The 13,339-nt window shown below is 40.6% G+C and overlaps 1 protein-coding gene across 2 annotated transcripts in view; it reads left to right on the plus strand.

Moving 5' to 3' along the window:
- The first annotated feature begins 1,198 nt into the window (after positions 1–1,198).
- tmtc2b (transmembrane O-mannosyltransferase targeting cadherins 2b) overlaps positions 1,199–13,339 on the plus strand; it is a 44,201-nt gene continuing 32,060 nt past the window's right edge. For both annotated transcript variants that reach the window (XM_046038385.1, XM_046038386.1), the window contains exons 1-3: positions 1,199–1,219; positions 10,241–11,087; positions 12,776–12,890. In XM_046038385.1, the coding sequence (XP_045894341.1) occupies positions 10,322–11,087; positions 12,776–12,890 (881 nt within the window). In that variant the 5' untranslated portion in view covers positions 1,199–1,219; positions 10,241–10,321. The remainder of the gene's footprint in view (positions 1,220–10,240; positions 11,088–12,775; positions 12,891–13,339) is intronic.

A 13,339-nucleotide genomic window follows, 5' to 3' on the forward strand; every position in this document is an offset into this window, starting at 1 on the left:
CCTCTCTCTCTCTCTCTCTCTCTCTCTCTCTCTCTCTCTCTCTCTCTCTCTCTCTCTCTCTCTCTCTCTCTCTCTCTCTCCCCCCCTCTCCCTCCCTCCCTATCTGTATCTATATATATATGTATTTCACCATGGTGTCAGAGGTGCTTGATTCCTTTGCCAGCACATCTGGGAATTCTTCTCTCAGATTCATTGGTAATCTCAGGGCATACCGGTGTAGAATTGAGTTATCATGCCCTTGTGTGAGTTTAAGCCTGCGTGGAGACATATGGAAGCTCAGACACCTACAGAAAGATATCTGGCATGCCCAGCATACTCCCAAAACAGTAGTCCCCTCTCGATTGCTCTGACTGGGCCCGTTTTTGATTTGCCGTCTTTGCTAAAAACTGCTAATTAAAATGATTCCATGGTCCTCAAGTGACTTTTATGATTAGGCTATTTTATGATTTTATGTGTTTGCTCTAAGGCTCCATTCCTTTTACAAATTAAGCGGTATCCTTTCAGTATTCTGAGTTCATTCTACCTGGTGGAAAGGCTGTGAAAGCTCCACATTTTAATTGGGTTTTGGAAAAAGAACAGCACCATCTGTATGTCCGTATTTGCTTTTATTTGTTATGAACCAAGTGCTCTGTCTGAAATGGTAATGCATTATAACTTGTATAACCTCAAAATGGGTTTGATTCATTGTTATGTTAAGTGAGGTGAAGTTTAAAGATGCAGTGTTTAATTTTACGGAGTGGATAGGATGGGCCTATTATCCTTAAACAACCATGCTTTTTTAATTAGCCAAGCTAACTAGGGGTAAAAGTGTTGGTTTGTCGCGCTAACATTTTGGTCCAGAGTGAAATATCTCCACAACTATTGGGTGTATTTCCATTAAAATGTTGATCATACCTTTTAATCTCATGGAATTTGTGTAATACTTTGATTCATGCAAAACTATGACATCCCATGATCAGCCTCAGTTGTACTTTGTGTTTAGTGCTAATTAGCAAACATGAGCATGCTAACACATTAAACTAAAATGGTAACCATGGTAAACATTAGCTGCTAAACATTAGGAATGTTATTGTGAACGTGGTGATTTTTTTGTCCACCTGGGAACATCAGAAACAAGTTGGCAAACTTGTTAGCAGACACTTGCTTTTTTTACACATTCAGCAGTTGCAGAGCAACATTAGCATTCATTTTGAGTCGTGTTTCTGGCAACATTACCAATGTAAGTCCAATATTTACTCTCTTTTCACTCTATTTACAGACTTCACCGACTCCTGGGGGAAATATCGGGCTCTTTCGCCGCTAAATGCTCCACTACATTTACCAGCTAGTTGCTAACTGTGTCTGTTTGCTGTTTGATGTTGGGCAGTACTGTACAGTGGGTTTTCAGAGCTGAGAGTGAAACAAAACGCTAATGGTTGTGTTCCAGACAGCTTAACAATGAGCTGAAACTTGCTGTAAAGCTGAGGAGACCTGCGTAGTCAGGTGAAAATTCTCTGTAGGTTAATTACTACCACAGACCCCTTTCACGTTGTCATTTGATACACTGTTACAAATTATAGCTACTTAAAGTACAACCTTGCGTCTGTAGTCTTGTTTATCACAAAGACACACTCATTTTCAGACTGTCTTCACTTAGCATTTTATTTATCTGTGATAAAACAGTTAAGGTTCCACTTGTAAAAAGTGGAACATTATCATTTAATGACTAAGCTCAGACTGAATTTTGACCTTGACTGCTTTATGGTTGATTGCTATGCTTGTTTCTGCTGTTCGTCATCATCCCACACCACAAGTCATATTTTTACGTTTGCTGCTCTGGTGCTTGTTACTAGCCAGTATAAACAGCAACAAATGGCATGCTTTCACTGAGATGTGGTCATCCGTAACGTGACACACCAGAGAGCTGTTTTCAAATAGTGGTTCAGAGAAAGAAATGCAATCAGAGCAATTTTCTACATCCAGTATCTGACATCCCTCTGACATTATATCTGCTTAGCTTTGGCTAGCTCTGGCTTGGCACATCTCATTCACACATGTTCTGTTGGAGCTTACCGCCTTTCTAAACCCTGTAAGACAATGGCTCTGATCTCCCAAATGCATAGTAATGACTGAGAATCTATGCATGGACAGGACTAATCTAGTTTGGATACAACTGTCAACCTGCACCAGAAACGGTACATTTTGATTTATTTTCTTTCTGTATATTATTTCCTGTGTATCACTTAAGTCCTTCAGATGCTTCCATGAACAGCATGGAGCATAAAGCACTTACCTCCCAACCACATTTCACTACCCTCCGTAGAGCTTGAATCAGCATCTTGTCACAGCAAATTTGCAGTAGTGGTCACACAGTCTAGTTGGCCCTCGCAGTACAAATAAATATGGGAAACGAAAGACCAGAAATCAGGGACACTCCGTTTATTTTTCAAACCATTACTGTGGTTTCACTCAATAAATATCTCATATGAAATGTTAAGGGTTTTGAGTCGACTTTGGTTTTCCATTGTCATTATGTTCTTATTGTTTGGTCTGCCTGACACGTTTGCCTTTTCCGAATATGAATTCAGTTTGTAATGACTACTAATGAAGATGAATTGAGAGTTATTTCATTTTCTGGGCTTTTCAGTTACTTTAACGAATTGCGATGTGTGACCTTGATGTGGCTGTGTGATACATTTCAATACATCTTGAAAAACAGAAAACAAAATGGCATGGGCGAACTTCAAGAGGACAAACTGTCATGAATTTTGGAAAACAGTGGGATGTTTTGTTGCTTTTCCATAAATGTTATCAACTCAAGTTTCAGTAACCACTGAGAACTTGGCAAACTGGAGGATTTTCCATTGATTAGCTGCTTATGGTCATTGCCTCGGGCCCTTCTTCATCTTCCTCCTGCCTACCTGTAACAAGCTTTTCTATTTAAACTCAGTTCAGATTTCACCCCTCCAGAGGCACCCTCTGGTTGAAATAGTGAGATCTTTCCTATACCTTTATGAATCTATAGATGTATGATTGCCACTGATGACAAAATAAATGCTCTCTGATTATGGCACTGGGAGAGGGAGACCCTTTCTGCCCCCTTAACAAGGATCATCATTCTTCAGCCTGAAAAGAAGACATTTTGTAGCGTGATTGGGACATCTAAAATAAGCATGTTTAAAGGGAGACATGGTGAGACGAGCAGGAATGTTGAGTGGAGGTTTCAAGAGAAATGGATCCTGTGTTGGTTCAATGATTATGGTTAATAAAAGCTGACCAAGAGCATGAGCTGGCGTGTTTTACAATGTCTTGGTCGGAAACGTTCTAGCTCGGATTTATTTGCTTTCGCCACGTACATTTAAATTCCAACTCTGTTGCTTTTTTGTTTTTACAGTAAGCTTTTGTAGATTGGCAGTAATACTTAAAAGAGAAATATGTTGTTATTTTCACATTCAGCACAGATAGTTGACCTGCTGCATGTTTTTAATTCTCTTATCTTTGATGTTTCACAGTCAATAAAAAAAAAATCTTTTTTTTAATCTCCAATTGATTCCTGCTCATCATTGACCCTTTTCCATGGCTTTGCTGTTCCTGAGGAATATCTTCTCCTTCTCCCATCTTTGTGCTCTGTCTACCCGCCTGTCAGAACAGACTCTGTTTTTTTTTTTGATGGGTTTATGCAGGTTAAAAGCCTTGATCATGAGCAGTGCGAGGCGGGTCCGCTGTGGGGTTTGACTCCTTGACCTTTCGCACCATGTGGCCTGCAATCCAGCAGTTGTCTGCCTGACTACTAGGAACTATTCACCACAACAACACACAGTCATCCACAGAGGGTTATCCATCCTAAAGTGATGACAGTGGCGATGTGGCTTATCTTAGCTACATGACAAATTGAGGAATGAGAATGTATTGCCTTGAGATGATTCATAGTCGGATTTGCTAGAACCTATGTTCATACAGTAGACTGTGAAAAAAGAGCCTTTGTCAAAAGGTTACAAAATCCACTTAGCAGCATGTCTAAAGTTCACTAGTTATGGGTAAACAATGTGTTTTTATTCTACAGGGGTTTATTTGCTTGATGTTAAAACTTCCTATCCCACCCTAAAAACCCCAGAATGTAGTTTTTACACTTTGGTTTTTGTATAGATTAAAGAAATGAGATAAAACATGTTAATTAATGAGTTTTACAGGCACTGGTATTTTGTCACTTTCGGACAGAGCCAGGCTACCTGTTTCCTCCTGTTCCCAGTCTCTGTGCTAAGCTAACTAACTGCTGGCTCTAGCTTCATATTAATCTAACTCTCAGCAAGAAAAGTGAATTCCCAGTCTGTAATTTCTGTAAATTTAGCCAGAACTTTTTTTTGCCAGAAAATAGCCCCTAATTTGTTTCTGTTGTAGCATACATGGCTATATTGGCCAAATATAAAATGCAATCTGTCTCTCAGAGCAAATTAACAGCTTAATCCCATTTTGAAAACATGAGCCAGCTGTTGGTAATCCATAACACATTGTTAGGTAGTTAAATAGTCAGTGTCTTGTCTTGTATGCTAACAATCGAGTTTTTACACACAAAGGTTTACTTCTGTCTCAGAGGAGGGGATCACAACAGCTGCAGCTGATAAAGGATAGGTGGTGAATTTGTGGTTCATCAACCACAAGCTTGATTAGTTAATCCAGCAGTCAAACAACAAGGACACAAGTTGAGGGTATAGCCATCCATCAAACCTGTAGAAAGATTTAGAGGATCTGGTGTTCTTATCATATTTGAGCTTTGTGTTTGTGCGTGCATGTGTGTGTTAAAGGCTTTGAAGGTGGTTATATTCTGTGATTGCTACCCTGAGCTCATTTTCACTTCCATTACAAGTCTATCATTGTGAAGCAGGATCTTGATGAAAGGCCCTCTGTGGACAATTGATCTCAGTAATGATGAAGAGGATGGATAGGTCAGACATGCCACTTATTTCGCAGGAATTTCTCTGAGGTGCTCGCTGGAGTGTGAGCCAATCACGGCGCTGCCGTTTGATGGGCTTGTTAGATCCGTCGTGTGATGGATTGTTCTTAAAATGCTCTTGAAAAATGGTTAGGTGTGCATCGGCCAATTATGCAAAAAAGGCTGTGTACCCAGAGAATAGAGTACTTTCTCCAAACTAATTAATTAAATTTCTCTCTGAGCTCTTTCTACCTTATTTTGCCACAAACCCTTTTTCACAACACCCTAGCTGATGTTAAAAAAAGATTCCTTCTCAGTTAATTCAGTCTTTATCAAAGTGTAGAGAGGGGAAAAAAGGCAGGCACAGGCACAAATAGGGATTCCGTAATTGGCCTGTTTTGCATTTCATCTCCAAGGATATTTTATTCACACACTTGCCTTATAAAAGCTAAATTGTTTCAATTCTGAACTGATTGCGCCTGAAACGCAAAAGAAAAAAAACACTGTCCTCATGCCTCCTACAGGGTTGTGCTATACCACTTATTTCAAACTAAACTGAATTATAGACAAAAGACACAAATCTGGAATGCCTTGGTGTTCCTGCATAATAGAGCTGTAGAACCCGGGGAGTCGTTGCCGGGCTGGTAATTGAACATAGACATATTAACCGCAGGCATATTAGGGAGGATGCACATGTTTGTTTATTCAAGAGATAATAGACTTGGGGTTCATGTTGTCCCCCCAGTAATGTGTCCTCCAGAACATCTCTAAAGCGCTTCCTGTTTGCTTGCTGCCTATACCTTTTTGCTTTCACTTTTCCTTAGAAAGTCAGAGCAGTTGGCGAAGTAGGCCAAGAGGAGGAGGAGTGGGGTTACAAATGTGTGCTGAAGTGCAATCAAAGGATTGTTTAATGTTCTCAATACTGCCCAAGGATTTAATTCTGCATAGAACAGGAGAAATTTCAATGTGCAAGTGCAGCGCAAGAATGTAAATGAAACACAGCCTCAGTCCTCAGCGTCGACATATGGATGTGGTTAAGGTGTTGGTGTCTGAATGTGTGCTGCGTCTGGGAAGAGTCAGGATGACATATCTTTTTGTCACAGGGCCAGTTATGAGTATGTATGGGTGCGCTGCCAGGTTGGCGTCAGCATCAGAACTTTCAGGCCTTCAGAGGTGTATACACAAAAACCTGAAACACACATGCCAACTCGTCGCCCTACGGATGGTGGTCTCCTCACAGCAGGAGAAAAGCTGCTTTGCAGAATCAAAGGTACTGCAAAATCAGCCATAAACAGCACAGAAACTAGCTCAGAGGAGATCGGGGTGTTGTCTGGTAGGGAGATGGCAAAGTGCCCCCGTCCATATAACACCTAATTTTGCATGACCTGTTCGCTCCAAAAGTAGAGGAAGCTTTTCTTCCAGTCTCTCCTCCACAGTGCTCAAAGTTAACTTTGAGGTGGTGTCTCGTAAGCCCGTGCTTTGGCCATAGAGGCGACTTGAGAGCCTGTAGAAGAGCCATATAAATCCAAGCTGGATCTCTCTGAAGCAGTGATTGAGATATATTAACACTGCTCAGCAAGCCTCTCTGGCAGTCTGCATAAAGTACAGCTCCTTTGCCACACAGATCACTTCAGTCCGCTTCATCTCTGTAGAGTTTGTGTAAATTTTTTTTTTACCAGTCTCACCTGCTTAGATTTGAAAGCAGCCACATGTCTGAAAGTGGTATCAATAGCCGCGTTTTGATCAAAAGTACCCGGGACTTTTAAGTCCACGGATCTCTTTTCAAGGAACTAAAAGGTTCCTTCAGCCCATTGTTGTGTGCGTTTCCACCGTGGTCAAAAGACCTGCAAAGATTAGGCAAATAAATCAGCTGACGTAGGCTGTAGGCCTATACACTGTACAAAGTAATGCACAGGCATCATTATTTAGTAACTACTATCCATGAAAAAAATTTATACATGAGCATCAGATTTGACTGGAATATAATGAAAAACTATAGGCTATGCTTGACCATTAAAACAGCTTTTTTGTGTGGGAGTATAATGAAGAGAGACATGATAAAGTTTGTTATAAATTTAGAAACTGGATAAAGCCATCAAGTTCTTAAAATAACTCCAGGACAGAGAAAGCAACACAAAAATACAATCCCAACAGTTTGGAAGGTTATTAAAAATTTATGAGCTTTATTACCTGCTGTAATCAGCTGTTCCGCTTGTTTTGGAGAGGAGGAGACCGACTTCGGCTCCGTGTAAAAACAGATGAAAACTTAAAACAACAACTTCAGACCCAGTATTTAGTGTAACTCCATCAGCTGTTCACTGTAAACACATCGCTGTACCCTGGCTGCTATTTCTGAGCAATAAATTTAATGCCAACATTTAATCTCAGGCGGACATCACGAGACTTGTGTGCTATCTGACTGTTGATTGTGATTTATTGGTTTGCAAACAACGGTGGAAAAAACAGGAGCAGTCGTAGAAAGACACCCAAGGTGCTCAATTTAAAACCAGGAGTCTCTACTAGCCCATTCAGAAATTCACTGCAAGTCAAGCCCCACCCCCTCAAAGTACTGGTACTTTCAGAAAGTACTACCCCCCGAGCAGGGACTTTTTAGGGGGTACGATAAAGACCCTAGAATTAAATTTAGACCATGGTCCCTTCGGTGGAAACACAGTGAGTTCCTCCAAAGGTTCCTAGTTCCGGGGTATAGTTTCTTTGGTTGAAATGCAGCTAATAATCATTTAACTCGGCAAGAATGTGAACAAGCATTTTTTTCCCAAAATGCTGAACTATTCTGTTAACCTGTATAAAAAAACCTATCTCATCTTGTCTTCATGGATGTGTTTGACTCAGCAGAAACATAGATGCATTCCTGTGTGTCACTGACGGCTAATTAAAATGATACATAGGCATGGTATTAACCTTTAGTTGACAGGAAGTGGTTCCTATTTATTTCTTATTTAACTAGACCATCTGAACATAATGTTTTGCTTCATGACCCATGCGCTTTCTGTTCTAGCCTTTCACTTGAGCTGGCACAGTTTCAGTTACTTACATTTGAATTTGCACATGACAAAACCCCCACTTCTCCAATCTTTTGGAACCTTGCACCATGTTATCAGTTGTATCTGTACATACCAACAGATGGTAGTACTTTACCTCTTTTATGTTTTTTTATTAACATTAAGATAATTGTGATTGTTTGGCATAGACTCCAGTGTTTTGTATTCAGTTGCCTAGCTGTGATTTTTTGTTTTTATGTTTGAGCATTCGTTGTCACAATGGGTTTCCAGCTAAAGTAGATTCATTATGGCTGCCTGGTTAGAATGGTCATTATTTCTCATAATTTTAGCCTTCTCTATATTCTATGTAAAATATCTTACTCTGTGATTTGCTCCCCTGAAATTCATGGGGAGCTGACTGTAACACCTTTGGCAGCTGCTCAAATTAATTATGGTAAAAAAGTGGTGATGTGAATGGAAACAATGACCTTTTGTTGCCAAGCGACTGAAAAACTTCTTCAGCAGTGGCATATCCTCCTGAAATACTGAAGCACTATGGGTTGTTGTCAGTTCTCCCCCAAAGCTTTTGACAGAGCTGACCTTACACGAGCCTTTTTTTTCATGTTTTTGCTAGGAATATTGCATACCAATGTTCAGCTACACAGTCTTGTACTTCAGCCACACAAATGCACTTGTTGCTCTACTGAGCATGTAAGAGGACACATATGCTGATTGGAGTGACTGATTGGTTGCAAAAGGAACCATTTTGATGAGTAGTTCTTCCACTCTTCAGTAAACACACGAAACATATAAACTTGTATTTGATTGCATTGTGTTGTCAGGTGTTCCTGCTATCTTCGCCCCCTCTACTGCGCCATAGCAAATATTATAATTAGCTGTTTGCAGATCATTTTCATAGTGTTGTCATGGCGTTGTCTGCCTGTTTTTTTTCAGTTTCCTGTTGCCTGTGTGTTGGGCTGCAGCTTTTGCTTTAGCAGTGATCATGAGCAGACAACAAAGCTTTCCCCCTGCAGTCAGATGTCTCCAGAGGTTACTGAAGCATCTCTTCACAGAAACAATCTGTAAATGACAATGAACAGACGAGGAAATCAATAGGACACACCCAAACCACCAGAAGTTTATGATCACAGATGAGACATGTTGGTGCCCTGTAGCATGTGGAGACAGAGAAAGATCACATCCATTGGTATAAAAGTAATGTGAGGTTAGCCTGCATTGCCTTGGGTTTAAGTTTAAATAATGAAAAGGATTACATCTGAGAAACATCTATGACTACGATGCCCTGGAGATTTAGATTCAGACTGCTGAGACTAATGGAACAAGCCACTGTTGCATGTATTGATAATCTATGTTTTACTATGTTCTGTGATACAGAATCTTTTCCCATTTTATTGTGTATTTTTGAGGCACAGTACAAGTTGTTACTGCAGGACACAAGATGTGCATGCTCTAGTTGCTGAGTTTAGAAAAGGCTGGATTTCCAACATGAACACAATAAGAAAGGTCAGTTGGTCCTAACATTGGAGCAGGCTTGCGGGGAAATGTGTCCAGTCATTTTTCAATGCTCTGCCAGCAAAGTATTAAACAACCAAACACACTATAAATATTTCACAAGCGTTTCCACACAGCATTTGGAAAAGTATTTAATAACAAGTCTGTAATATGATGAATGGAGTTCATATAGTTGTGTTTGTTTTGATATGTCTATGGAGGCCATGGAGGAAATTGTGGATGAATAAAAAGTTATGATGTTAGGTCACCTTAATATTTTAAACAATCAGTGAATTGACTCAGTGTGAACGTTCTGGCTTTAAGGTAATGTGCCACTTTTTCTTCTTGGTTGGCGTAAAAAGTGGTTTAAAACGTCAATAATAAAATGGAAAAAGATGGCACCGAACTGATTTGTTCTTGCTTCAGATGTTTTCAAAAAGCTCACAGCAGCCAAAACACAACTTTTATGATAAAACTCATATCAAAGCTACTCAGTCATCACTTTCTAAATTGATCGTAACACTCATTTTGTTCCAGATAACATTACGCAGCTGTCTTGTCATGACCATGTAGTAGCCATTTTATCCTTGAGACGTGATGTGATGTTAGGTCAGACGTTCCTTTGATCAGTTTCCAATCCATTGCCACGGTCAAGTAAATGTAAAGGTCCAAGAGTCATTAATATTACAACCACCCAGAAAACTAGTTTTGGCTTGATGCTGTCATATGTGCAGTATATTCTCTCCAACTGTTGTTCCTTTCTGTTCCAGTGGATTTAGGTTTTGACCACTGTTTCTGTGTTTTCTTTGTCTTTCAGAGAAAGAACGTCCACCTGCTGCTGAATGTGTTTTTGCTGGCAGCATGCGGAGCCGTCCTCTTGGCCTGCCGCTTCTACTGGATGGGTAATAAACCCCCCAACTTCTCCAACTCCGACAACCCGGCAGCTGACTCACCCTCGCTCCTCACCAGGACGCTAACCTTTTTCTACCTGCCTGCCATCAACTTTTGGCTTCTCCTTTGCCCGAACACACTCAGCTTTGATTGGTCGATGGACGCCCTGCCTTTAATTAGGAGCCTTGCTGATTGGAGGAACTTTTATACAGTAGCCTTCTACCTTGGATTGCTCTTGCTGGCTTGGTTCAGCCTGTGGACGCAACAGACAGCTAAAGGCAAGGAAACCAATGGCAAAGCGCATCTTTATACCAATGGCAGAAATGGCAACAGTAATGGACACAGTTACCAATATAACAATCATGAACATATGAACGATTCCCACACAGACACTCACATTAATAGTGCACAAAATGGTACCAAAAAGCACTATGAGAGCAGGACTCCACTGCCTACCACTGAAAATGTTGTAGTTTTCTCTCTAGGCCTTTTAGCTATCCCTTTCCTCCCTGCCACAAACTTGTTTTTCTATGTGGGGTTTGTGATAGCAGAGAGAGTACTATACATCCCCAGCATGGGCTTTTGCTTGCTGGTGGCAGTGGGGATGAGGTCTCTGTATGTGCGTCTGAAGCGCAGGTCCACCAGGATGATGTTGCTGTACTGCAGCGCTGCTGTGGTGCTTCTTTTTGGTGTCAAAACTGTTCTGAGGAACAGGGACTGGCAGAATGAGGAGATGCTCTACAAGTCAGGGATTTATGTCAATCCTGCTAAAGGTAAGGCCCAACTCAGAGGCATGCTTTTATTCGAATCAGTGCAACTGCTCTAACATGTGCATACTGACTATTATACACATTCCTACACCAAAACCTTTTCCACCCATTATCTTCAGTTGTCTGAATAGTGAGCAAGCTTCTGGGCAAGGTTTTGAATTTGATAATGTGTGCTGTCTCTCTACTGCCGCCTTGAATAATTGAAAGGAAAGCTGCTTCAAAATCTCCTCCTCGTCACTCAGCCTTACTGCAGAATAGAAGAATAGAAATATACACAGAATATACACACAAGTTGAACAAACAGCAAGTGAGACTGGTGGTGCTACTCAAGGCTAGATTTATTCTTAAATGTTGTTCCAAGGAGTACAACAGAGTTGTTCCTCTTTATCACACATCTTCTTACACCCAGCAAGCAATCTGTTTAATGACACCAGATGCCCTGTCTCCCTTGGAAGGGCACCACCACCCATCTCTGATTGGCACCTTTAACAGCAGATAAAATATTCAATAGCCTTCACATCCAAGGTCATCACAGATTCTAAGTTCTTAGAGCTACTGAGGAGGGAAGCAGGGCAGGGTATATGCAAAGCAACAGCAGGACACATTGTGTTAGCTAATTTCCCTTTCAGATTCTGCAGTGGAGCTGAGGCATGGCAGCTGTTTGTTTTGGCAGCCCATCAGCCGACAAGAGCAGCAGCAATGTCCCCGACTCCCAGTCATTATAACTAATATGAGATTTGAACAGAACCCAACCTCAAACACTGAAACGCTCATTGGGTCATCTGAACTGTGAAATTTCAGGATGCGCAAAGCAACTCTTTCCTGTAAAATAAACTTTTTTTATAAATTCATCTGTGCATAAGTGGATGCAAAGTTGAATGAAGAAAACTTTGGGTTGTTTTTCTGCTTGTTTAATACTGTAAATACATTGCTTAAAGGCACACTGCATTTTAGCGCTTTAAACACATCATGTCAACAAAAGCAGCAGCATTTTATCTTTCTAGTCAATATGACTAGTGGAGAAGAAACAATATCTTTACACATATTAGTGTTAAAAATACACATCTGCCTCTTTGTATTGTGTGTATTCACTTTAACTTGCTTTTTCTTGAGAAATCAATTAAGTGGAATCCTAACTATTGTTGAGTTTGTGCAGAACATAAGATGACCTTGGCAACAGATCAATGATGAAATTATATTACATAGCAATCAGCATTGGCTACTGTTTATTTTTTTTTCATCAAATACATTCATTTATTTTCACACTCCACAGTCTCTCCACAAAGCTCTTAGCAACCCTATTTCACCTGTCAGTTACTGCTATTCAACACTAATACCATTAGCTGTGCAATAGCACTGTGGTGGTCTTCTTTTGATTCACACTGTCGCAGGAATGACTGGTAGTTTTGGCACAAACCTCCCCCGGTGTGCCATTTCTCTTCAACCTAAATGTTTCGGTATACGAGCTGCAGCAGGACATCGTTCTCTTTAGAGGTTAAAAATCACTGAAGACATGTCTGTAAGTGGCTGTGGATAACAGAAGAAAATGATTACTTGCCACAAAAACGTCCTCCCCTGGTGCTTTAATCTGAAAGCTTTTTAAGATTCTGAAAAAGTCGTTATTATAGAAGGTTGCCACAAATGTTCTTTTTTATTCTGTTCGATTAACCTTTTCTTTTGTAAACTGTCAGCATGGGGCAATCTCGGAAATGTCCTGAAGAGCCAGGGCAAGATGGAGGAGGCTGAACAGGCGTACAGAAATGCCCTCTATTACCGCAGCAACATGGCAGACATGCTGTATAACCTGTGAGTTTGTGTTTTGTCACATTTTCTGTGGTGTAATTTATGTTCGTTTCTGTAATGTTGAGCTTCGTTTGCCTTTGATTTCATTTAGTATCTGTTCATGTCTAAGTGTGCCTTTGTACTTGTATACTTGATTTTCTGGCTCTCCACTCATAGCTGTCCCAATGACTTTGGAGTGTGTGCAGACAAATGGACGAGTTCTCCTTTTACATGCTTGTCCACTGATCAGAGCTAGTTCTCTCAGATGAAGTGCCATCCTGTCTTGTATTCTCCAGAGTGCTGTCTGTCTGACAGGTTTATTAATGATGCTGTTTTAGCCTGAGGGGAAAACACAAAACATCCACAGCCAACACACACAGTGTACTCAAATGTCTGTGGTTTGCTAAGATCTAAAGCTTCCTCTTCAGTTGTATCAGCTGCTTGTGTTCTTGTCTAATCCTAACAGGTTCTTT

Source organism: Micropterus dolomieu, linkage group LG22, assembly GCF_021292245.1.
Source record: "Micropterus dolomieu isolate WLL.071019.BEF.003 ecotype Adirondacks linkage group LG22, ASM2129224v1, whole genome shotgun sequence".
NCBI lineage: Eukaryota > Metazoa > Chordata > Actinopteri > Centrarchiformes > Centrarchidae > Micropterus > Micropterus dolomieu.